The sequence below is a fragment of the Trichechus manatus genome, unplaced genomic scaffold (genome assembly GCF_000243295.1).
Source record: "Trichechus manatus latirostris isolate Lorelei unplaced genomic scaffold, TriManLat1.0 scaffold00003, whole genome shotgun sequence".
In the NCBI taxonomy this organism is placed as follows: domain Eukaryota; kingdom Metazoa; phylum Chordata; class Mammalia; order Sirenia; family Trichechidae; genus Trichechus; species Trichechus manatus.
The window spans coordinates 26,126,779-26,153,280 of NW_004443939.1; the positions used below are offsets into that span (position 1 = coordinate 26,126,779).

General features: G+C 36.7%; 1 protein-coding gene across 2 annotated transcripts in view; it reads right to left on the reverse strand.

Annotated features, from left to right (window-relative positions):
• Positions 1–26,502, reverse strand: part of PIGK (phosphatidylinositol glycan anchor biosynthesis class K) — a 149,756-nt gene that overhangs the window by 106,193 nt on the left and 17,061 nt on the right. For both annotated transcript variants that reach the window (XM_004369073.3, XM_023731188.1), the window contains exons 4-5: positions 2,718–2,853; positions 798–909 (exon numbers count right to left, since the gene is read on the reverse strand). In XM_004369073.3, coding sequence (XP_004369130.1) covers positions 798–909; positions 2,718–2,853 — 248 coding nt within the window. The remainder of the gene's footprint in view (positions 1–797; positions 910–2,717; positions 2,854–26,502) is intronic.

Here is a 26,502-nt window from a genome sequence, read left to right on the forward strand (position 1 = left end):
AAACTGGGACTGTCCCAAGCAACTGTGACATAGGTCACCCCAGACTCAGAAGCAAGTTATTGAATCAAGTTAACTCCCGAGGTGAAACTAAAAAAAGATACAAGCAGGCAAAGCAGTTGAGAGGACACAATAAGTAAAAACAACAGCTTAAGCAAATGTTTGGGGAACAGAAACAGTCAAGCGCTTGCAAGGGAATTAGGAGTGTAAGAACTAAGACTGAAAAATTATATTATGGAAGACTCTCTCTCCAACATTCTTCAAAGTGTACTTAAAAGACTATTGCATCTCATATCTGGAGAGTATATTTACAACGTAGTTTCCTGAGTCTCACCCTGGATCGAAACTGAATTAGAATTGTACAATGAGGCCTAAGAATCTACATTCCAGGTAATCCTTACGCACACTATAACTTGAGACTCAATCAGTGGGAAACCGTTATAAAATTTTAAGCAGAGGAGCGACAGATTTATAATTTCTAATAATCACTTCAGTGGGAGGATTAATACAAGATCAAAACTGAAGGCAGGGAGGCTACAGCAGGACACTCAGTAAAAGGTGATGAACTTTACCAGAACAATAGTAAAAAGAATGGAGACAAAAAAATATAGAATAGGATAAAAGGCTATATTGCTTACAGATATCAATTTCACGTTGTTACAGATCAGGGAAAACAGAACTGCATGACAAATAAATAAATTTAACCAAAAATCATTTAAGTTGTTTAAGTTTCTTTCTATGTCGATTTCTTTTCAAAGAGTTTCAAAATATTCTATTATTAAATCGCTAACTGAAATTACCTGTCATATAAATAAGAATATTGCTTCGATCATCAGAAAGAAGGCGTTTTGACCGAGGAGTACTAGGTGGGATCCTCCCAGTTAATACCCGTAAAAAATTCTCCACAGTTACCTAAAAATATAAGATAAATCAGATGAATTAGAACTTGAGGAAACCTGATAAATTATTTTACTTTCAAAAACATTCCATCCTTTTTCTCTGTGTATTGTTTTTGTTGTTAGTGGCTGTCAAATTATTTCCAACTCATAGTGACCCCATGTGTGCAGAGTAGAATTGCTCCATAGAGTTTTCAAGACTGTCACCCTTAGGAAGCAGATTGCCTGTTTTCTGAGTCGTCTCTGAGTGGGTTTGAACTACCAACCTCTCAGTTAGCAGTCCAGTGCTTAACCATTTATGCCACCCAGGGACTCCTCTCTACGTATTACCCATTGCTGTCAAATCGATTCCGACTCAGTGACCCTACAGGACAAAGCAGAACTGCCCCATAGGGTTTCCAAGGCTGTAAATCTTTTACAGAAGTAGACTGCCACATCTTTCTCCCACGGAGCGGCTGGTGGCTTCAAACTGCCAGTCTTTCAGTGAGTAGTCATGCATTTAATCACCGCGCCACTAGGGTCCATTCTACGTGTGTGTGTGTGTATGTATGTGTGTGTATAAACATATATTCATATCTATACACACAAACATATATATATATATATTCACACATACATACATATATATTTAACAGTTGCTGTCGAGTTGATTTTGATTCATGGCAACCTCGTGTGTTTCAGAGTAGAACTGTGTTACACAGAGTTTTCAATGACTGTAGATCACCAGGCCTTTTTCCAAGGAACTTCTGGGTAGGTTTGAACCACCTAATCTTTCAGTTAGTAGCTTAACTGTTCGCATCACCCAGGGACATAATATATATATAAAAAACCAAACCAAACCCATTGCTGTCGAATCAATTCTGACTCACAGTGACCCTATAGAACAGAGAAGAACTGCCCCATAGGGTTTCCAAGGAGCGAATGGTGGATTTGAACTGCCAACCTTTTGGTTAGCAGCCATACTTCGACATAGCTTTTACCCACTGTGTCACCAGGGCTCCATTTTATATATACATATATAAATACATAAAAATATACATAAATATATATATATATACACACACACACATATATACACACATATATATATACACATATATATATATACACACACATATATATATACATATATATATATATATATAGGAGCCCTTGTGATGCAGTGGTTAAGAGCCCAGCTGCTAACCAAAAGGTCAGCAGTTCAAATCCACCAGCCGCTCCTCCAAAACCCTATGAGGCAGTTTTACTCTTCCTACAGGGTCACTATGAGTCAGAATCCACTCGATGGCAATGAGTTTTTGGTTAAATTTAAAATGAAGTTTCAAAAGGAGAAAATATAGTATATTTATACTCATTTTTTAATTTTTAATTACATATGCATAAAAACACTGGAAGCATATTAAAAGCAGTTATCTCTACGTAATGGAAATATGTGTGAATTTTTTTGTTACTCATCTTCTAACTTTTCCCAAAATTAATATATTTATTAGAAATACTAAACTAGAAATTTTAGATCAGATATGAAAAACAAATAATACATATTCTATGAGAGAAAGTAAATACATGAAAACTTGCTAAACTCTAATGTAGAACTCAGTATAAAGTTTTTCTAAGACACACATGAAAATACCTGTGTTTTAACAGTTTTTCTCATGATTGTTTCCTTCATATGAACTCCAGAGACAGAATTATGCCAAAGATTCAGTGAAAATCGTGTACAAGTTTAAAGAAAAAGAGTAAGACATTTTATTTCTATCACTGTTTTAGAACTTAAAAGTAACAGTTAACTACAACTCAAAAATATTGCTAAATTAAACAACTTACCTCATAGCTTCTATAATCTACTTCCACATCATCTCCATACACATTTAATTCCATATTTTTGTGACTGAACACTGTAGCTGGTTTGGGATTTCTAGGGTTACATGCCATATCATCTGCAAGCATTAGAACAATGTGACTAGGAAAAAAAAATTTCCAGTAAATATACAACTTAAATAAAAACAAAAAAGTTAAAGACAAATAAAACTTATTTATATCATGTGACAATTATGTTCATTCTTTTATTAAAAATAAGTTTACAACTCTAAATAGAGTACAAACTTAAAGATGTTTTAATCATTTTTTCATATCCTTACATAATACAAGTTTTAAAGTAGAGAAATAAGACTACTCTGGAATGAATTTATCCACATATATTAAAGTTACTAACTTAAAATTTTTTCCCAATAGAGTATATTTTATGCCATATAGCAAAAGGAAGTTAAAAGAGCTACCCTGTCTTCCCCAAACATTTTAAAGATTTCTAGTAGCATCTGACATTCTCAATATTTGCAGAGTCCACATTTAACTATGATATTCCAAAGAATTTAACTTTCAGAATTCCAAACGCTGAAGTATAAAAACATGTAATCCATCATCAAGTGCAAAAACTGTACCACCAAAACCCATCTCCAGTCCAATCACTCCTTAGTAGCTCCACTCCATCTCCCTAATACCTGCCACCATCATCTCTTGACTAGATGCTAGACTAGCTCCCTACGTGGCTCCCTGCTTCCATTCCTGCTCCCTTACAGTTCATTTTCCTTATAGCCACCACAATGATCTTTCTTAAATAAGTCAAATCATTAAACTTTCGCACTTAACACCCAGCAAGGACTCCCCATTATAATTAAAATATAATTGAAACTCTTTACAATGGTCAAAAAGACCCAATTAATCTGATCTGCCTACCCAGTTTAAGTGAACTCATGTTCACTATGCTCCTTCTACGCTGGCTTTCTTTCTGTTCCAGAGATAAGCCTAGCCTTTCCCACATCAGGGTCTTTATGTTTGTTGTTCCTACTGACCAGATGTAGACTACTCTCCTCCCAGATCTTCATACCATTCCAATCTCAGCTAAGAAACTCTATCTCATTATCCTGTTTTATTTTCTAGAGAACACCTATGAATATGAAATCCCCATCACCCCCCCTCCACCATTCCCACTAAAATATAAGGTCTCTGTCTGTCTTGTTCACAACTGTAGTCCCAAGGCTTAGTATATACTGCCTGGTATATAGTAGGTACTCAATAAATATTTGTTGAGTAAATGAAACATTTTCATTTTTGCATGTATTTTCTATGACAGAAAATTACAAAATCTCTTAAATACTTCTCTTCTTGTTCCTACCATTAAACCTGGGGAACATGAATCAGGCAACTCTTTATTCTACCGTATACTTGAGCTTCCCAAACGTAAGGGAGAAATTAATGTGGCAAATGTAATTAGTTTTGGCAGGAGATACCAAGAAGAAAATGTTCTGCTGCATATGTTCCAAATACATTAAAGTTCAAAACTGAAACACTGTGATTTTTCTTAAAAATTGGCTAGATTTCTATTTTGAAAGGGTTCCAACCCTGCCACATTCAAAGATCATATCTTCAGCTGTTACTGATGCATCTCACAGAATGGTGAAAGCTATTCCTCTTAAAATGAAAAATATCTTCTCTTTTTTATAACTTAAGGAGATCATTAATTTATATTGTGATTATCAATCATACCTTGCTTTGTTATAGGTCACTGCTGAACAAGACAGAAGTGACCTCCAAATATCAATATAAAATAAAAGTATTCCTTTAGACCATGTTTTTCTGTTTAAGGCTAATTTCACTCTATGAAACTAGAATGGTTATTCAATATCTATATAATATCAATATCATAAAGTAGTAATTTCAGCTTAAAATCATAAATTCAATTATTTTTAATAGAGATATTTTAAAGTCTCCGTATAATTACTACAACGCTTAATTAGCATAGTTAGTATATCATAAAATTATTAAATTTGTAATAATACAGATAAATGAGAAATAAATCAGAAAACAGACTAGATTTCAAAGGTTTAGAAGTCCAACCACATATTCTAATGCACTATTTCTAAAATCTTTTTTTCTGGAGAAAAAAAAATTCTCACTTGGCCCAAGTGTTAACAAATTATTTGTATAATGGTACTTAAATAAATACAAACATGAAAGTAAACACTTTTAAATTTAGAGTTCTTATAAAACTATGAAATCAAGCTAAGATTATAAGTTAAATTCCAACAAAACTACCAAACTAATAATACTCTATGACCATTAATTCCATTTGAAATATGATTTTTTTCGCTACAACTAAATGACTGCTGTTATGCTTACAAAAGAGAGACAGGTTCAGGTCTGGTTCTATTCTTTTTTTTTCTTTCTTTTTCTGTATTTTGACATCCACACTACAATACTATTCAATTATAAAAGATGTCTATGATGTCACAAAAGTATGTTTACAAAATGGTATTTATAACTTCCAGGTTCTGTTTACTAATTCAGAAAAATCAGATCATATATTTAACTAAGACTTTGCCAATAAACATTCTTTGAACACCAGTTATAATGAAATCTCACTTCTTTACTCCTTTCACTTGAAGATCAGGTGAGCAAAGTAGTAGTTATTTAAATCTTCACTGAATGAGTATCAAATTAAACACTGCCGAAATCAAGACCAAAAAACCAATCTACATTGAAGACATAGTACTACATTTCTGTAAATAATGACAGCAAGTTGTTTTGTATTAAGACAAAATCCCCAAAATATATCTAATCAATAACATGAATATAATATTCTTACAGTTTGGGAAGCCTCTACTACCATGTGATGATTCAGCTGACACTTTGTTCTATTCAAACCCCTGCAAAAACTCCACCACACAAAAAAAAATACAGCAATAAGGCCTTCTCAGCGCAAAACTAAAAGAAAGTATGCGCACTAAAACTGTATGGCAAGTTCAGTTATACAGTGGTTATTTACATAAACGGTTCCCAAATTTTTTAAATCATGCAGTTATAACAGTTTTTTTAAAAAAAAATTGTGAGGACAAACCCCTATATATCTACTTATTTGTAAGTTAAATGTATTTACTACTTTAAATATATATTATAAATATTTACAAGTGTAACTTCTTTCTCGAGATTTAAAAAAAAAAATTTTTAAAAACTGCTTGGGGTGGAGAAAGATGGTGAAGTGAGCGGACATGCCCATTTATCCCTCCAGCAAATAATCCACTGAACAACAAACAAAAACAAGCACAGACTGAGGTCTCAGAACTCCGGACGGTAGCTGAGGTGCTGGAGAGTCAGGGTGAGTCCAGAAGCGGGGGAGAGGAGGAACGGGGACGGCACAGAAGCTGGGAAAACTTACCCTCTAATATCTGGAGCAGTTGCTCATTGCAGTCATTTTGAGATGGGGCTGGGCAACATCCCAAACGGGGAACAGAAAGGGAGCTAATCTAAGGAAGCTGTAGCCCAATTTTTTAAGGCTGTGCAAACTGGCTGTGGGAGTGTGTGGGCCATGCAGTGGAGAGGGGACAAAGGGAGACCGTGGTGCTGAGGGAGAGTACTGTCAAATCTCGCTGAGGCTCAAGACAGATGCACGCTAGGATCAGGAAGAACTGCAAGGGCAGGAGGGTGAGGGAAATAAATACTTCAGATGGAGGAGCAGCACAGGGAAATAGCTGGCTCCCTGACTATAACGGGACACGGTATGAGAGCCTGTGCAGGGTGCCCTTGAGGCAAAGACATAGACAGCCCTCACCTTCATCATACGAAAGGTGAGCCCCACCGCTTACATCAGCATCCGAGACCAGCTAAACCACCACGTCCCGCCCTGCCATACATGCATATTGAATTTCAGAGATCAAGCATCTAGAACTCCTGAGTCAGCACCAAAAAAACTCTAAGAATAAGGGGGCCCTCCAGTGCTTCTCAGGAGAAGATACCAGGCCCACTGCTACTGTGTTGACTCTGACTTGTGGAGACCTAGTGGGGCAAAAGGAAAGCCCCCCATAAGGTTTCCAGCACTGCAAGTATTTGTGGAGGAAGGCTGCCGCAGATTTCTCCTGCAGAGTGGCTGGTGGGTGCACACCCTGGTCTTTCAGTTGGCAGCCAGGTGCCTGGTCGCTGTGCTACCAGGGCGCCCAATCAGAAAATTTTGCCACAACAACCAGAACACAAAATCTAAAGTAAAAAAAAGAAGATAATAAAATGGCCCAAGTTCAACAACAAAAAAAACAAAACAAAAGAGTAAAACACACAATATCACAAGAAGAATCAATCAAGAGCAAAACAAGAAGAGGAAATTTTTCCTATGACTAACAGAAGGAATTGAAAATTTTCAGAACATGGTGCTAAATATGTTTAAAGAAAGCAAAAAGCACACAGAAAACAAACTAGCAGAGATCAGGAAACAAATGGAGGAAGAAAATGAGAGACCCAACAAGGAAATTGGAGATATTTTAAAAAAAAAAAAACCACCCCAAAGAGAACTACTAGAACTGAAGAATAAAGCAACTGAATTAGAAAAGGCAAGAGAAACCTCAACAACAGTCAAACAGACAAAAGATAGAATAAGTGAACTAGAAGACAAAATAACTGAATTTATCAAGTCTCAAAAGAAACAAGAGAAAAGAACAAATAGAAGCGAACAAACCTAAATGGAAATATGAGACTCAATTAAGAAATCTAACATTAGAATTATTGGAATTCCAGAGCATCATGACAACAATAAAGGCATAGGAACAATTTTCCAGGAAATAATTTCTCAGACCTGAACAGAGAACCAAGCTGCAAAATACAGGAAGCTACACAAACTCTAATTAAAAGAAACACACAAAAAAAATCAACTCAGTGCCATATCTTAATAAAATTTTGAAAACCAAAGACAAGGAGAGAACTCTAAAAGCAGTGAGAGAAAAACACAATACAACATACCAAGGGTCTTTCATAAGGATCACTGTAGATTTCTCCCCAGAAACTCTAGAGGCCAGAAGACAATGGAACAATATATATAAAATTTTGAATTGCCAAGCAACAATTCTTTATCCAGCAAAGCTGTCATTCAAAAACGAGGGGGAAATCAAGACATTCCTAAATGAATGGAAGCTCTGGGAATTTGCCACTACCAGACTAGCCTTGCAACTTTACTCAAGGGAGTACTCGAAATGGAAGGGCAAGAGCACTAAATAAACACTTGTGTCTATACACGGAGAAAATAAATAAATTACTGAAAAAATAAGAGAGAGAAAGATCTCCACAACAACAACACAGGCAATTATTAAAAAACACAACAACACAGGCAATTATAAGGACCAAGTATACGATTTTTCAGGGAAAAAACTCAATAATTAAATCCTGCAAACAATACATCAAATTTGTAAGAAATAAGTACAAAGTAAACATATCGAATATAGGTTGTATATTGATGTTAATGGAGACATGGCAACAGAAACGGGGGAGGGAGGACAATACCAGGGATAGATTTACTATGTTAAGGTTGTGTTTTAACTGTTGTTCATATGTTAAACATTGTTGCAATTCTAAGTTGTGTAATGTAATATATGTGGCAACCACTAAGAAATCACCAAGAAAAAACATTCAGAGGAAAAGAAGAAAGCAAAAAGGCTCATTACAAGAAAGCAGCCAAAACAGAAAAATACAAACAAAAAAATCAGAATTAAAAAAACGAAGAAGATACAAACACTCAACAAACAAATAGCAAAATAAGTGAGGTAGACACTTCATTTTCTGTAATAATCTTAAATGTAAATGGTCTAAAAGTCCCATGCAAAAGGCATAGAGTGGTAGAATGGATAAGAAGACATGATCCATCCTTTTGTTATCCACAAGAAACATACCTCAGACATAAGGACATAAACCCTGAAAATAAAAGGATGGAGAAAAATATTCCACGCAACCACTAAACAAAAAAAAGCAGTGGTGGTCATACTGATATCAGATACAATAGAATTTAATCAAAATCTATTACAAGAGATAAAGAAGAACATTACATAATAATAAAAGGGCCAACCCAGCAAGAAGATATAAAAATATAAATACACTTAACAGCAATCTTCAAAATACATGAAACAAATACTGACTAATATGAAAGGAGAAATAGACAACTCCACTATAATAGTAGGAGACTTCAACATCACCTTCTATTAGAAACAGAACATCTAAAAAGAAGATCACTAAGGACAATGAGAACTTAAATAAAACCATAAGCCAATTGGACCCAGTGGACATATAAGAGAACACTCCACCCAGCAGGAAAACAATGCACATTCTTCTCCAGCACACATGAACAGACTATATGCTAGGACACAAAACAAGTCTCAACAAATTTAAAAAGACTGAAATCATACAAAGCAATCTTCTCTGACCTTAATGGTATGAAGCTAGAAATAAACAACAGAAAAAAAAAAATAAGGGAAAAAGCATAAATACATGGAAACTAAATAATACACTACTAAAAAAAACCTCTTGGGTCATAGAAGAAATAAAAAGTGAAATAAAAAAATTCCTAAAAGCAAACAAAAATGAAAACAAAACATAGCAAAACCTTTGGGACACAGCAAAAGCAGTACTCAGAGGGAAATTCATAGCAATAAGTGCTTACATTAAAAAAGGAGATTCAAAATCACTAACTTAAACCAACAACTTGAACAAATAGAAAACGAAGAGCAAAAGATGGCAAAAGCTGCCAGTAAAAAAAAGAAAGAAAGAATAAAGATCGGGCACAAATAAATGAAATAGAAAATAGAAAAACAATAGAAAGAATCAACAAAACCAGAAGCTGGTTCTTTGAAAGGATCAATAAAATAAGACAAACCACTGGCTAGATTGATAAAAGAAAAAAACCAGAAGAGACAAATAACCAAATTAAGAAATGAAATTGATGGCATTATAACTAATCCAACAGAGATAAAGAAGATATAACAGATTACTATGAAAAATTGTATTCCAACAAATCTGAAAACCTCATGAAATGGACAAATTCCTAGAAACACATCACCTACCCAAACTAACAAAAGAAGAGATTGAAGATGTCATCAAAAAACTGCCAACAACAACAACAAAAAACCCCAGGACCAAATGGCTACATTGGAGAATTCTACCAAACATTCAGAGAAGAGGTGACACCAATCTTACTCAATCTCTTCAAAAACACAGAAGAGGAGGGAATACTACCAAACTCTTTCTATGAAGCCAGCATAACCCTGATACATAATCCAGGCAAAGACACCACAAAAAAAGAAAATTTACAGACCAATATCCCTTATGAACACAGATGCAAATTTTTTCAACAAAATTCTAGCCAACAGACTTCAGCAATATATCAAAAACATTATACACCATGATCAAGCAGGATTCATACCAGGATTACAAGGGTGGTTCAACATTAGAAAATCAATCAATATAATCTACTACATAAATAAAACAAAGGAAAAGAACCATATGATCATATCAATTGATGCAAAAAAGCCATTTGATAAAATTCAACACCCTTTCCTAATAAGAACTCTCAGCAAAACAGGAATAGAAGGGAAATTTCACAATATAATTAGGGGCATGTATGCACAACCAATAGCCAACATTATACTCAATGAAGAAAAGCTGAGAGCCTTCCCTTTGGGAACAGGAATGAGACAAGGATGCCCATTATCATCACTCTTACTCAACATTGTACTGGAAGTCTGAGCCAGAGCAATAAGACAAGAGAAATAAAATGTATCCAAATTGGAAAGGAAGAAGTAAAACTATCTCTTTTTGCAGACGACATGATCCTATACACAGAAGACCCTGAAGACTCCACAAGAAAACTGCTGGAACTAGTAGAAGAATTTAGTGACGTTGCAGGGTACAAGATCAACACAGAAAAATCAGTTGAGCTCCTTTACACAAACAAAGCCTACTCCAAAAAAGAAATCAAGAAAACAATATCATTTACAATAGCCCCCAAATCAATAAAATACCTAGGAATTAACCTAACCAGGGACATAAAATATTTATACAAAGGAAATTATAAAACACTTCTACAAGAGACTAATAGACGCCTACAAAAATGGAAAGACATTGCGTGCTCATGGATTGGAAGACTTACTATAGTGAAAATGTCAATTCTACCTAAAGCAGTCTACAAATACAATGCAATCCCAATATAAACCCCAACGATATTCTTAACTGAAATGGAAAAACGACCAACTTTATATGGAAAGGAAAGAAACTCTGAATAGCCAAAGCAATACGGAAGAAAAAGAACAAAGCAAGAGGCCTCACACTCCCTGATATCAAAACATACTATACAAAGACTGTAGTCAAAACAGCCTGGTATTGGTTCACTGATAGACACATAGACTAGTGGAAGAGAATTGAGAACTCAGAATTAAACCCAGCCATCTATGGACAAGTGATATTTGACAAGGGGTCAAAGTCCATTCAGTGGGGCTGAAACAGTATCTTTAATACATGGCACAGGCGAAACTGGATATCCACCTGCAGAAAAATGAAACAGGATCCATACCTCACATCATACACAAAAACTAACTCAAAACAGATCAAACACCTAAATGTTAAACTTAAAATTATAAAATTCCTGGAAGAAAACATAGGGAGAAAACTGAGACCTCATCTTTTGTAAAAATAGGATAAAAACATAACAACAAATACACAAATAGAAGACAAAATAGATAAATGGGACCTCATAAAATAAAAAACTTGTGCTAATCAAAAGACTTTATTAAAAGAGTAAATAGACAACCAACAGACTAGGAAAAAAATCTTTGGAAATGACTTATTTGATAAGGGTCTAATCTATAAAATCTACAGAAAACTGCAACAACTCAACACAAAAAGACAAACAACTCAATCACAAAATGGGCAAAGGACATGAACAGAACTCTCATCAAAGAAGACATCCAAACAGCCAACAAACATAAGAAAAGATTTTCAAGATCATTAGCCATTAAAAAAACCTGTTGCTGTCAAGTCGTTTCTGACGTATAGCAACCCTATAGGACAGAGTAGAATTGCCCCATAGGGTTCCAAGAAGCGGCTGCTGGATGTGAACTGCCATCCTTCTGGTTAGCAGCTGTAGCTCTTAACCACTAGAGAGATGCAAATCAAAACTACAATGAGATACCATCTTACCTCAGCTAAAATGGCACTGCTTAAAAAAAAAAAAAGATAACAATACACATTGGTGAGCGTGTGAGGAGACTGGAACCCTTATCATTGCAGGTGGGACCGTAAAATGGTACAACCACTATGGAAAATGGTATGGTGCTTTTTCAAAGAACTAGAAATAGAACTACCCTATGATCCAGTAATCCCACTCCTAGGTATATACCCTAAGCTAAACCAAACCCACTGCCATCAAGTCGATTCTGACTCATAGCGACCCTATATAACAGAGTATAACTGCCCTATGGGGCTTCCAAGGCTATAAATATTTTACAGAAGCAGACTGCCACATCTTTTTCCCGCGGAGCAGCTGGTAAGTTCGAAACGTTGACCTTTCGGTTGGCAGCTGAGCGCTTTAACCACTGCGCCCAGGGCTCCTTAGGTATATACCTTAAACCAAAAAAACCAAATCCATTGCCACTGAGTCAATTCTGACTCACAGCGACCCTATAGGACAGAGCAGAACTGCCTCAAAGGGTTTCCAAGGAGCGGCTAGTGGATGCGAACCGCTGACCTTTTGGTTAGCAGCCAAGCTCTTAACCACTGTGCCACCAGGGCTTCAGTGTATACCTTAGAGACATAAAAATAATGACGCGAACAAACATATGCACACTTATGCTCATTGCTGCTTTATTCACAATAGCTAATAAATGTTAATAACCAAAGTGCCCATCAACGGATGAATGGGTAAACAAATTGAGGTACATACATACAATGGAATACTACGCACCCATAAAGAACAATGAGTCCACGAAACAACATGGATGGACCTGGAGGGCACAATGCTAAGTGAAATAAGTTAAGCATATAAGGACAAATACTGTATGATCCTTCTTTTATAAGAAGACAAAAATATATAGACAGAGACCAATGTTCATCAGTGGTTACCAAGGAGGGGAGAGTGGAAAATATGCTTTAAATTGTAAAGACTTGTTATTTTTGGTGATAGGAAAAGGGACAGCGAATGTGGATGTAGTGAGTACAGCACAACCAAAGTAAAAACGGGTGTTTGAGCACATATGGATGGATATAGGCATATTGCTATACAAGTAGGTACAAGTGTATGCACAGGTAAGAACCAAAAGAAATATCTATAAACCAAGATAACTAAACGCACTGCTGTCAAGTCAATTCCGACTCATAGTGACCTACAGAAGTATCTATAGATACGTGTAAATACAAATATGTGGGTAAGGCACATATATTCATTGAACACACAAATACAGATATTCCTCAGACATAACGAAATACCTTCCAAGGCTGTTTTCTGGGTTTGAAAGATTAGGAACATAGTCTCATGGGACAACTCAGTCAATTGGCATAATATAGTTCACAAAAATCGTGATCTGCATCCTAGTGTAGTGAGTAGTGTCTGGGGTCTTAAAAGCTTTCAAGCAGCCATCTAAGACACAACTACTGGTCTCTACCCACCAGGAGCAAAGCAGTTAAGAAGGTAACCAAAGTCTCAGAGAAGAAACAAGTCTACATGAGCCGCAACCTCATCTACCCTGAGATCAGAAGAACTAGATGGTGCCTGGCTACCACCACTAACCACTAACTGTTCTGATGCGGGTCACAATAGATGGCCCTAGGCAGAATGAGAGAAAATGTGCAGCAGAACTCAAATTTGTAAAAAAAAAAAAAAGGCAGACAAACTGCAACAGTAGACAACAGAGGACTCCCTAGGACTATCTATCACCCTGAGACACTCTTTAAACCTAGAATTGAACCTATCCCCTGAGATCCTTTTAGCGAAATAGCAGAGTGGCACACAAAATAAAGGATATTGCCCATAAGATCAGTGAATGACTTAAAAACCATCTGTATGAGACCAAAAGGTCAACACTTAATCAAAAGCAAACATGAGAAGATAAGGGAGCAGGGAAACTATAGAGTACGGGAAATGGAACAAACCGAACACAAAGAGAATATTGATACATTGTGATAAATGGAACTAATGTCACTGAACAATTTGTGCAGAAACTGTCAAATGGGAACCTAACTTGCTGTGTAAACTCTCATGAAAAACTCAGTAAAATATTATTTTTAAAAAATACTGCTAATATTTCCTTCCCTTAACACTTTTGTATCTGTATAAATAGAAGAACCTAAACATGCTTAGAGATTTTTTTAAAGACTGTCATCAATATGAAATAAAATTTTAAAACTTCTCAAAAAAGAATCCATGAAATACAATTTGAGAAACATAAGTGGGAAAAAAATGGCCTAAAATAAATACTTTCCCATATTCTATTTGCCTGCATCAGGGCTGCTAAGCTATACTTCATCGGCCCCTAGCTGAAATTCCTCCTCAGCCCAATCAGTAACCAGTAACCAACAGGCAACAAAATACATTTTAAGTAGTTGAATAATCCTTCACAGATTTTGACTATCAGAGAATGAAATTCCAAAGAGTGTAACTTTTCATTTATAAGGAGCTCTAGTTGTGCAATGGCTAAGCGCTCAGCTACTCCATGGAAGAAAAGACCTAGCATCTGCTCCTGTAAAGATTTACAGCCATAAGAAGTTTCCTGAATACAATCAAACATTTTGAGGGACAGAGTAGTAGGGGTAGGGGTCTGGGGACCATGCTTTCAGGGGACATCGAGGTCAATTGGCATAACAAAGCTTATTAAGAAAATGTTCTGCATCCTACTTTGGTGAATGGCGTCTCGGGTCTTAAAAGCTTGCAAGGGGCCATCTAAGATGCATCAGTTGGTCCCAACCACCTGGAGTAAAGAAGAATGAAGAACACCAAAGATACAAGGAAAGCATTAGCCCAAGAGACAGAAAGGTCCACATAAACCAGAGACTTCATCAGCCTGAGACCAGAAAAACTAGATGGTGCCCAGCTACCACCAGTGACCACCCTGACAGGGAACACAACAGAGAGTCCCAGATGGAGCAGGAGAAAGGTGGGGTGCAGAACTCAAATTCTAGCAAGAAGACTAGACTTAATGGTCTGAGACTGAAGGAATCCCAGGAAGCACAGCTCCGGATTCTCTATCAGCCCAGAACTAAAACAATTTCTTAGGCCAACTCTTCAGACAGGGATTGGACTGGACTGTGGGAATAAAGTGATACTCGTGAGGAGTGTGCCTCTTAGCTCAAGTAGATACAAGGGACTAAATGGGCAGCTTCTGTCCAGAGGTGAGATGGGAAGGCAGAGATGGTTAGGATCTGGTTGAATGGACATGGGGAATCAGGGGTAGAAAGGAGGAGTGTGCTGTCACAGTACGGGGAGAGCAAATGGGGTTACATAGCAATGACTGTTTAAATTTTTGTATGAGAGACTAACTTGAAATGTAAACTTCATTTAAACTACAATTTTAAAAAAAAAAAAAAAGAATGAGGCCATGGAGAGACAAATATCAGCCCCTAGAGAAATGCCCAGAAGCCCAATGCCTGGGCCCTTTACCTGGAAGAAAGGAAGGGAGAAGAGTCAACAGTCAAGAACCTACATAAAAATGTTTTTCAAAATGCAATTAGAGATGCTGCTAGTTTTAATTTGTGAATTGGCCGCAAGAGAATCAATCTCAGCTGACAGGGGAGTTTCTTCCCACATAAAGAATACCTGGTTGAACACAAGTCAAATAAATCTTAAACGCACTAGCAAAGTTGGGAACTGGTTACAAACATTCTAGAGAAGAGAATCATCCACTAAAGAACGCTAAGCCACACAGCCTGTCAAGTTCAGGGCGTTGAGGGGTCCCTCATTCAGGTGAGCCAGATCCAAGTCTTAATGTGGCTAGGTATCCAATTCTGTGTGGAACCAAGTTCTGTTCCAACAAGTGAATAATTCATCAGATCCCATCTAAATATACTGGGAAACCATTAACTTCTGATCAAAAGTTGGGACCATACGCTGATACCAGAAAACTAAAGACTAAAAAGAGGCATGCGAAGATAATAAACTATAAACTCTATGTGCATTACAAAAAAAACTTTTAATCTTACTAAATAATTCCTTTAAATAAAATCTCTCATGGATTAAAAAAAAGATTTACAGCCTAGGAAACCCTATGGGGCAGTTCTACTCTGTCAGATAGGGTCACAATGAGTCAGAATTGACTTGACAGCACACAACAACAGTATCACCTTAACAAAATTTTTTCACTGAATAAAATTTAAATAAAATTTCTATATTGGTCAAAATGTTTTTAAATCATTCACTTAAAACTTGGTGCATACTGTAGCCATGCTAAACAAAAACAAAAACCAAACCCGTTGTCGTCAAGCGGATTCCGATTCATAGCAACCCTGTAGGACACAGTAGAATTGCCCCATACGGTTTTCAAGGATCGCCTGGTGGACTTGAACTGCTAACCTTTTGGCTAGCAGCTGTAGCTCTTAATCACTACCTTTGGAGCATCTCTAGCTACCAAAGCTGGGATCACGAGCCTTATCTTCAATACTATCATCTCAATCTAGATTAGCAGCTAAAATAAAAGCACTAGGAGATATGAAGACCATAAGGATCTCTGATACCTTCTTAACTCTCTGGGTTTCTGCCTCAGCAGTGTTGCTTTATTTTCTGACATAAATTATTCAGGATACTCTGCAGATCATTGCTTCTGCAGCGATGTACTGTCGGACCAAAGAAATTCAACAATGTTTGTTATATAAAAAGTAGTTTGATGCCAGGTTAATTTACATTTTAGGCTTGTCTTCTTGCTCTTCTTCCATGTCTTGAGGAATTTCCAAGTTAATAACTCTCTCCTCCAATGCACTATGAAACTAATCATAACAAATCTGCTGGCTACAGATGCTGGACCATCAAGATTTTATGGATTACTTCCACTTTGCCAAATGTGAAACAATTGGCATTACTAGACTATAAGATGTCAGATATTTTGTACTTACATTATTAGAAATAAAAACTCAAAAAACTGCACTGCTAGGACGGGAAGAGTCATGAGTAGCAAACACAGTATCATACAACCAAACTACATGAGGGTAGAGCTAGCTATAGGCTCATATATTTGAAGTTACATGTGATTTAGTATAATAATAGCTATTATTTGAATATCTATTTTTACTAAGCGTAACAATATAGAATTAGATGAAGTGCAAAAAATTAGGTTGTATTTTATTTGACCTAGAATAAACCCTAAAATATGTAGAAACAAGCTCTCTCATGAAACCTTAGATTGCCCTTCATTCCTTTTCTTTAGAAATCCAGTAAGGTGAGGAGAAATTGACAGTTCAGGTGAATTAAGTTCTGATTAATATGGTTTTCACTTTCTAAAATGACAAATCTGAATTTCATAATTTGAAACTTTGTGGAGGGATACAATTTTAAATATAAGTTTAATAGATAGGTGTATAAGGATTTAATGTCAGGGTACTTTTTACTGAATTGAGTAACCTCCCACTTACACTCTCGTCAAATTCCTGAAAACCATTAATATAAAATTGTGAAATTATCTTTCCTTCAAAGAAGTCAAGTTATCTTCACAAATGTTAATTTTATTTATCTTTTTAACATCCCTGAAAGAGTCAAATCTAACATGACAGAGAATTAGAACATTATTCCTATTAATTCTCCATTAAGTCTTAATAAATTTCTTAGAAATATTTACCACCACTTTCTCTAGTGAAATGTCAAATGAGTCTGACTTATTCTGACATCACTGCCATTGCCACCACCCAGCACTTACATGTTTTCTTGAGGGCTATAGTGTACTATCCTACCTTTCTCTTTTCCCTGTATTCTCATTTCAGTTGAAATTACACAAATTGGCAAGTGTATTCTAAATAGCATAGGCTCTCAATACACATTCGTTGGATGGAGAAGGGAAGGAGCCAAGAGAAGGAAGAGAGTAAAGAAAGGAAGAGAAGTAACTTAATATACATATGTATCTATTCCCTCTCTCTCCCTCTCTTGTCTTTCACACACACACACACACACACACACACACACACACAAATACACACACCCCAACTGTCTATCTTTATCCCTACTTCTCAGACCAACCTTAGCATCCACCCTAAGTCACATGACCTCAAATGCATCAGGCTCCTTTTATTGGTTCCCCAATATTTTTCAACCCAGTTTAGAAAGAAACAGTATCATAAATGGAAGGATCAATGAAGATACCTAAGAACCCCTAAATCTTACTTCCTCTCTCTTTTTACTTTTCCTCTCTTTTGACATCTTCCCCCAACCTATAAATCCCTTCCATCTCAAAATAAAAAATGTGTATTGATTCTAAGTCCCCTCAGTCTATCACCCTTTCTTTTTCCTTCTCAGTCAGTACCTTCGAGGGAGTGCTCTACAGTCACTTTTTTCACTTCTTTGCTTCTCATTAGCTCTTCAAATCACTGTAATCTAACTTCTACTCACCTGATCCAAAAGAAACTGAGTGTACTTCTTACAGGGCATTTCGATATTTCACTGTCCTCCCTCTCCCTTTTTTAAATATTTTTTTATAATTTATTTTTGTTGTTGCTGTTAAGAATATACACAGCAGAACTTATACCAATCCAACAATTTCTGCATGTACAACCCAGTGATGTACAACTCAGTGACACTGGTTACATTCTTCAAGTTGTGCATCCATTCTCATCCACCTTTTCCAAATTATTCCTCCCCCATTAACATAAACTCATTGCCCCTCAGTTTCCTGTTTGATCTTTCAAGCTGCTGTTGTCAGTTTGATCCTGTATAGATAGTTCTTAAAAGAGCACAATGCTCAAGGCGGACATTCTTATCTAATTAGGCTAAATTACTGTTTGGTTTTAAGATTTCAGGGGATATTTTTGGTTTAAAGTTTAAAGATTATCTCAAGGCAATAGTTTCAGGGGATCATCCACCCTCTATGGCCTCAGAAAGTTTGGATTCCATGAAAATTTGAAATTCTGTTTTGCATTTTCCCCCTTTTGATTAAGATTTTTCTATAGAATCTTTAATCGAAACATTCAGTAGTGGTAGCCAGGTACCATCTGGTTCTTCTGGTCTCATGGCAAAGGAAGCAACTGTTCATGGAAGTAGTTAGCCACACATTCCATTTTCTCCTCCTATTCCTAACTCTCCTTCCTGTTACTCCAGGCGAATACCTTGGATGGCCACTTGGAAGATTTTAAGACCCTAGGCATTACACAACAAATTAGGACGTAGAACAGAACCACTGAACACAATATTAGGCCAATTAACTAGGATGTCCCATGAAACCATGTCCCTAAACTTCTAAACCAAGAAACCAAATCCCATGAGGTATTTTATTGAACATAAGCAGCCTCAGCAGCTGCTCTTTTTGTTGTTGTTATTGTAAATATATCACACAACACTTGCCAATTCAACTTTTTACAGATGTACAACTTATTGACATCAATTAATCAGCTGTGCAACCCCTACCCTTAATCAATACAATTTTTTCATCACCATAAATGGAAACTCAGTGCTCCATAAGCAATGACTACCCTTTTCCCCCTCCCTCTCACCCCCTCCTGGTGCTGTAGAGTTGATTCCAACTCACCACAACACTATAAGACAGAGTAGAACTGCCCCATAGGGTTTCCAAGGCTGCAATCTTCACTGAAGCAGACTGCCACATCTTTCTCCTATAGAGACGCTGGTAGGTTCGAACTACCAACCTTTCGGTTAGCAGCCAAGCAATTAACCACTGCGCCACCAGGACTCCTGCCCCTGGTAACCACCAATAAACTTCAGTCTCTATACATTTGCCTGTTCCTGTCTTTTTATATAACCGAGGTCATATAATATTTGTCCTTTTGTAATTGACTTATTTCACTCAGCATAATGTCTTCAAGCTCCATCTATGTCGTAGCATGTATCAAAACTTCATTTATCTTTCTGGCTGAGTAGTATTTCATTGTATGTATGTACCACATTTTATTATTCATCTGTTGATGGGCATTTAGGTTGTTTCCATAACACTGTTCCCTTTTTAAAGCCCCTCTCTTGGGTTCTATGATTCTTCACTTTTCCAGTGTACCACTTACTCTTATTCTGTAACACTCACCAGTCTTCTTGATAGGATTCATTTAATACTCAGACTCACAAGACTTCCACTGACCACATTTGATATCAAATTCAGTTAGAAGGTTATAGGACAGGAAACACTGTTTGTCAGTAAGGCAGTGTGGTAGGCTCAATAATGGTACTGCTAACATGTCCACATCCTAATCCCTAGAATCTGTGAATATGTTACTTTTCACGGCAAAAGGGATTTTGTAGATGTAATAAAGTTAAAGATCTTGAGATAGGGAGATTACCTTGGATTATCTGGGTGGATCCAATGCAATCACAAGGGTCCTCGTAAGAGGAAAGCAGGAGGGTCAGAGTCAGAGAAGGCAGTGTGACTAAGGAAGCGGAGGGAGAGAAGGAGATGTGATGACAAAAGAGTCAGAGAAAGAGCTGAAGATGCCATGCTGCTGGCTTTGATGATGGAGGGAAGGGTCATGAGTCAAGGAATGCAGAAAGCTTCTAGAAGTTAAAAAAGGCAAGGAAACAGATTCTCCCCTAGAGCCTCCAGAAGGAACATAGCCCTTCCAACCCATTTTGGACTTCCGAGCTCCAGAACTTAAGATAATAAATCTATCTTATTTTAAGCCACTAAATTTGTGTTAGTTTGTTACAGCAGCAATACTGCAATTCAGGCAGTATCAGGCATTCCTCTTCCACAGGCATATTCTTGCAACAATCTACATAGGAGCTATTCTCTTTAGTTCTTTAGGGACAGCTCAGGTATGAGAGAATGACTTATATCAGGTGGGCAGAAAATCCACTTTGGCTTAAAAGCCTCATGCCCCGCTGGAGTTAATATCTTATGCAACAACCCCATAGACTGAGTTTTCAGGGTTCCTTAAGGAAGCAAGCCCAATTACAAGAGTCACCACCCTCAGGGAAGCCCAAAGATATGCCTTTCTCCTCAGGTATTTATAATGTATTTATCCCAGTCAAGTTGTAGTTGCCTAACCCATAAAGAGCCATTTTTACCATAAGCAATGTTGCCTACCTTTATCAGATTTCCAGGGGAACAGAGTTAGAAAGTGAACAAATTCTTATGTAGAAGGAAAGGGCTTTGTTAACCCTTAATCTACACCATAGTATTTATTCTAGTCAGGCTCTTTTAATCGCAAGGAATCACTAAAGCAGGCTCAAGAAAAGAAGATGCTACTTTGGTGAGTAGTGTCTGGGTTCTTAAAAGCTTGTGAGCAGCCATCTAAGATACTCCACTGGTCCCACATCATCTGGAGCAAGGGAGAATGAAGAAAACCAAAGCCACAAGGGAAAGATTAGTCCAAAAGACTAATGGACCACAACAACCATGGCCTCCACCAGACGGAGTCCAGCACAACTAGATGGTACCTGGCTACTACCACTGACTGCTCTGACAGGAGTCACAATAGAGGGTCCCAGACAGAGCTGGAGAAAAATGTAGAACAAAATTCTAACTCACATAAAAAGACCAGACTTACTGGCCTAACAGAGACTGGAGAAACCCCAAGAGTATACCCCCAGACATGCTTTTAATTCAGTACTTAAGTCACTCCTGAGATTCACCCTTCAGCCAAAGATTAGATAGGCCTATAAAACAAAATGAGACTAAATGAGCACACCAGCCCAGGGACAAGGACAAGAAGGCAGGAGGGGACAGGAAAGCTGGTAATGGGGAGCCCAAGATCAAGAAGGGGAGAGTGTTGACATGTCATGAGGTTGGCAACCAATGTCACAAAACAATATGTGTATGAATTGTTTAATGAGAAACTAATTTCTTCTGTAAACCTTCATCTAAAGTTCAATTTAAAAAAAATTACACATTAAAAAAAAGGACGAGTATTAAATGGCACACAATTTTATGGAAATTCAAGAACAAGGCCTTATAAAGACTAGTAGTTCCAGATATATCAACAGTAAAAATTTGTGGAACTTAACTCCACAATGTTTTGGCATTTTGTGACTCAGCTATTCTCAAAGCATCTCCTTCTTTCTCCTTTCCCTACTAACAGACTTATTTTTCCCTTCTAATTGCTACACAGGCAACTCACGACTTAAAATGACACAACTTACAACTTAGGACTTTCTGATGATAAGTTAAGACTCTCACAGTAATAAAAGTAGTACTTAGGATCCTTAAATTAATGCCAAGTGAGCTGATGTTACACCAATGCCAACACAGTTACAAAACATGATAGGCTGATACAAGAGATTGCAGGATGAAGCAAGGAAGAAGGGAGATGGGATTTACTGTTGGATCAGCCAGCCAACAATTTCCACCCTAAAAAGGTATTGCTTCTCCATCTTATAGATGAGGATACTAAGGCTGAGAGAGATTAAATAATTTGTCCAAGGTCAAAAAACTTTCATAGGCCATTTCTGTGCTTACTGAAAGCCTGATGATGGTGGTGACAGCTCTGGATTCCTCTGGCCTGGCTGGTTTCTCACTCTCTGCCGGCTGCACCAACTGCCAAACTTCAGGAATACCAGTGAGGAACTAGGGAAGTAGAGGGGAGCTACAGCCACTCACTTGTATCCTTACTTCATGTATCTTTTGCATTGCTTCTTTGTTGGTTTGGAAGTAAACTTGGAGAAAAAAAAACTAAATCTGTTGCTATCAAGTCGATTCTGACTCATAGCAACCCTACGTGCTACAGAGTAGAACTGCTCCATAGGGTTTTCTTGGCTGTAATCTTTTACAGAAGTAGTTTGCCAGGTCTTTCTTCCAAGGAACTGCTGGGAGGGTTTGAACTGCCAACCTTTAGGTTAGCAGCCAGTCGCAAATCTCTTGCACCATTCAAACTCCTTTAGTAACCTGAAGTGAAAACAATTTAAGTCAAGCCATCCTTCTTGCCCAGACTTTGTGGTCTGGCCTAACTCAATGACAGAAGCAGGATTTAAACTACTATGAGTCGGAATCGACTCAACGGCAACAGGTAAGCGTCTGTACTCTTCAATACTATGCTAACTGCGTCCCCTCTAAGTTGTGGTTTCCTTACATTTACACAGTACCTGGAATTTAAACGGGTTTATCATTTATTTTAAAGCAATCACTAAAAAAAGACTATTGTCCCATCACAAATACTCAGGAATTGCATATTTGGCATAAATACAGGGTGTAATAAGCCAAGAGGTTCACTTTATTGGGGTACCAAAATGAAAATAAAAATAATTTGCTGAGCTATCCTCAAACTGAAACAGACGGACAGCTCTAGAGAAAGTTTATTACATGAGAAACCTCTGAAGATAGGCTATTATACTTTTTGTAAGATTATTAGACTATTGTTATAGTAGTAACTCAAGTGTATTAAGCTATCATGCAAACAACTTAATAAGGCACATGAATACTTACCTTTATTTTTAATTAATTATTTTCATATATCCTCTTCCTTTATTATTTCATTTATTTATATTGATGAACTGGGCAACATAATATAATCACTATCTTAGGATTTTACTATTAGGACTGCTACTATGCTGATGTTGGCCTTAACCTGCTGTTGCTGAGTCAATTCAGACTCATGGAGACTTCATGTGCATCATAGCAGAACTTCACTTCATAGTGTTTTCAATGGCTATAATCTTACAAAAAGGAGCCCTGGTGGTACAATGGTTAAGTGCTTGGCTGCTAACTGAAAGCTCAGCAGTTCAAACTCACCAGCAGCTCCAGGCAACAAAGATGTGGCAGACTGCTTCTGCACAGATTACAGCCTGGGAAACCCTGTGGGGCAGTTCTACTCTATCCTATAGGGTTGCTATGAGTCAGAATCAATTCGATGGCAACAGGTAATCTTCCAAAAGTAGATCACCAGGCCTTTCTTCCACATTGCTGCTGGATGGATACAAACCGCAAATCTCTTGGTTAGTAGCCAAAAGCAAACCATTTGTGCCACCCACTATATATCTCCTCTGTAAAATAAAGAATTTCTACAGACTATTAATTTTGAGCTCTTCAAAGAAAAATTTCACTCCCAAATTTTCAAATATGAAGTTTTTGAAGATTAAAAAAAAGGGAGGGAGTGAAAAGACTAGAAAGGAAGAAAACTGTCATTGTTTGCAGATTTTATGACTATCTACCAGAATAAAAGAGAAAATTTAGAGTCAAATTACTAGAATTAATACGTTTTCAGCAAGTAACTACGACAATACATAAAAGACAACTGAATGCACAGAAACAAAGTTAGAAAATGCATTTTTTAAAAAGATATTACTAAAAGTATTAACAACAACAAAAAAAACAACCGAAATAATTCTAATAAAGATGTTTATAGAGAAATACTTAGAACTATAAAACTTAACTGAAAGCTGTTAAAGAAGATCCAAGCCAGGACCTAAGCCACAGTACTTTCAGTTGCCTCATATGCATGTGAAAGCTGGACAATGAATAAGGAAGACCAAAGAAGAATTGATGCCTTTGAATTATGGTGTTGGCGAAGAATACTGAACATACCATTGTCTGCCAGAAGAACAAACAAATCTGTCTTGGAAGAAGTACAGCCAGAAGGTTCCTTAGAAGCAAGGATAGCAAGACTTTGTCTCACATACTTTGGACATGTTATCAGGAGGGATCAGTCCCTGGAGAAGGACATCATGCTTGGTAAAGTAGAGGGTCAGCAAAAAAGAGGAAGACTTTTTTTCTTTCTTTGTATCACAAGGTGGATTGACAAAGTGGCTGCAAAAACAGGCTCAAGCACTGCAACAATCGTGAGGATGGTGCAGGACCGGGCAATGTTTCATTCTGTCGTACATAGGGTCGCTACGAGTCAGAACCCACTCGACAGCATCTAACAACAACAAAAAAGACATAATGAAATAGAGTTACAAACCAAACCTGTTGCTGTCAAGTCAATTCTGACTCATGGCGACCCCATATGTTAAAGAGTAAAACTGCTCCATAGGGTTTTTTTGGCTGTGATCTTAATGGAAGCAGAATGCTAGGCCTTTCTTCTGTGGCACCGCTGGGCGGGTTTAAATCGTCAACCTTTCAGTTAGTAGTGGAGCACAATCCATTTGCGCCACCCAGAGACTTTTAAACAGAGATATACTTTTTTATAAATTGAAAGATTTAATACCATAAGGAAGTCCATTCTATTATCTATAAATTCACCTCAATGGAAGTCAAAATCCCAAGAGTTTTTTGAAGAACTTGAAAAGCTGATTCTAAAACTAATATCAAAGAACAAGACTCAAGAATAGCCACTAAAAAAGAACAAAGTCAAGGAAATCAGGTTACTAAATATGAGGATAGTAACAGTAATGAAGACAGTATGGTACTGGTGAAGGAATAAACACCTCTTCTTCATCATCCTAAAACTTTCCTATCTATATATATAAATGAATAAAGAAATTTCCCCTCTGCTCCAGAAAACCCTTTCATAGCTTTCATTGTATTGCAAATTGTTCCTACTTATTATCTAAACACAAGAGAATGATGGTAGTTGCCAAAATGTTCCTTGTACCTTTGTCACTATTCTCCTCCCTAAAGCACATTTCAACTTCCTAACTATTCTAAACATTTCCTATTTGGGATATTATACACTTCACCACCAGGCACATCATGTGGAGTGGCAGAAAGATTAGCTGCCAGTGTGAGAATAAAATGACAGGTTGTTCAGAATACATAACTGTCCATATTCAAACCCTATTATTTATATTTTTAAGGAGTATATGAGAAAAACTGTTGGGAAGCGACAGAACAGAGCAAGAACATTCAAAGGCATAAATTAAAATTATCTTGATAATAACTATGATAGTATACTGCAAGTTAATTATGAAGCAGTTTATCCAGTTCCAGTCCTTCTGTATATAAACAAATATGAAGCAAAATCATAAAACAATATAGTATAAAATTTTAAAGCTATATATATTTTTAATTGTTCAGAAAATTTAATAAACTGAATTGTAATCACCTAAAAAAGACAAAGAAAACACTCAGTGACCACCCTGAACAGAGCACTCTACAAAGTTCTATAAAGCGATATAAAGGAAAGAAAAGATATGGGTAGGCAAAGAGAACACAGAGAACATTCTAGGCATTCTATATGGGGTGAATAATCAAAAATTGAATTGGGAGTGGTCACATAATGTAGTAGATATCACAACAAACCAACAAATGAAATAGTAGGTTGAAATAACAAAGCAGCCAGTAAAGACTGAAGGAGTCATTACAAGTTCTTGACCATGGGAGTGAAAAGATGAAAACAGTGTCTGAGAAAGTTAATTCTAACAGCTGTGTGTAGGATGACTTGGAAGAGGAAAGCTACTAGAAGGGAATAAATAGCTGCGAAGCTGTTGAAGTACAGGCATGAAATAATGAACACTTAATAACTGTGGAAAAAATAAGAAAATGGGAAAATCAGAGAGGTATTTCTTATATTTAATTAACAGTCACTATTTTCACAGCCCCAGTCACTACATTCAGCATGTAGATATACATTTTAAAACTTAATATAGTATTTAAATTATCAGTTTGCATAATTATACCACTCTCTATAGGACTGGTATAAGAATAAAATAAGAAAATGTGTGTAAAAAGAATTATGTAATTGTGTTACATAAACATTAACTGTTAAAATTTGAGAAAAGATACTGTGATATAATATAAATGCTTTGGCC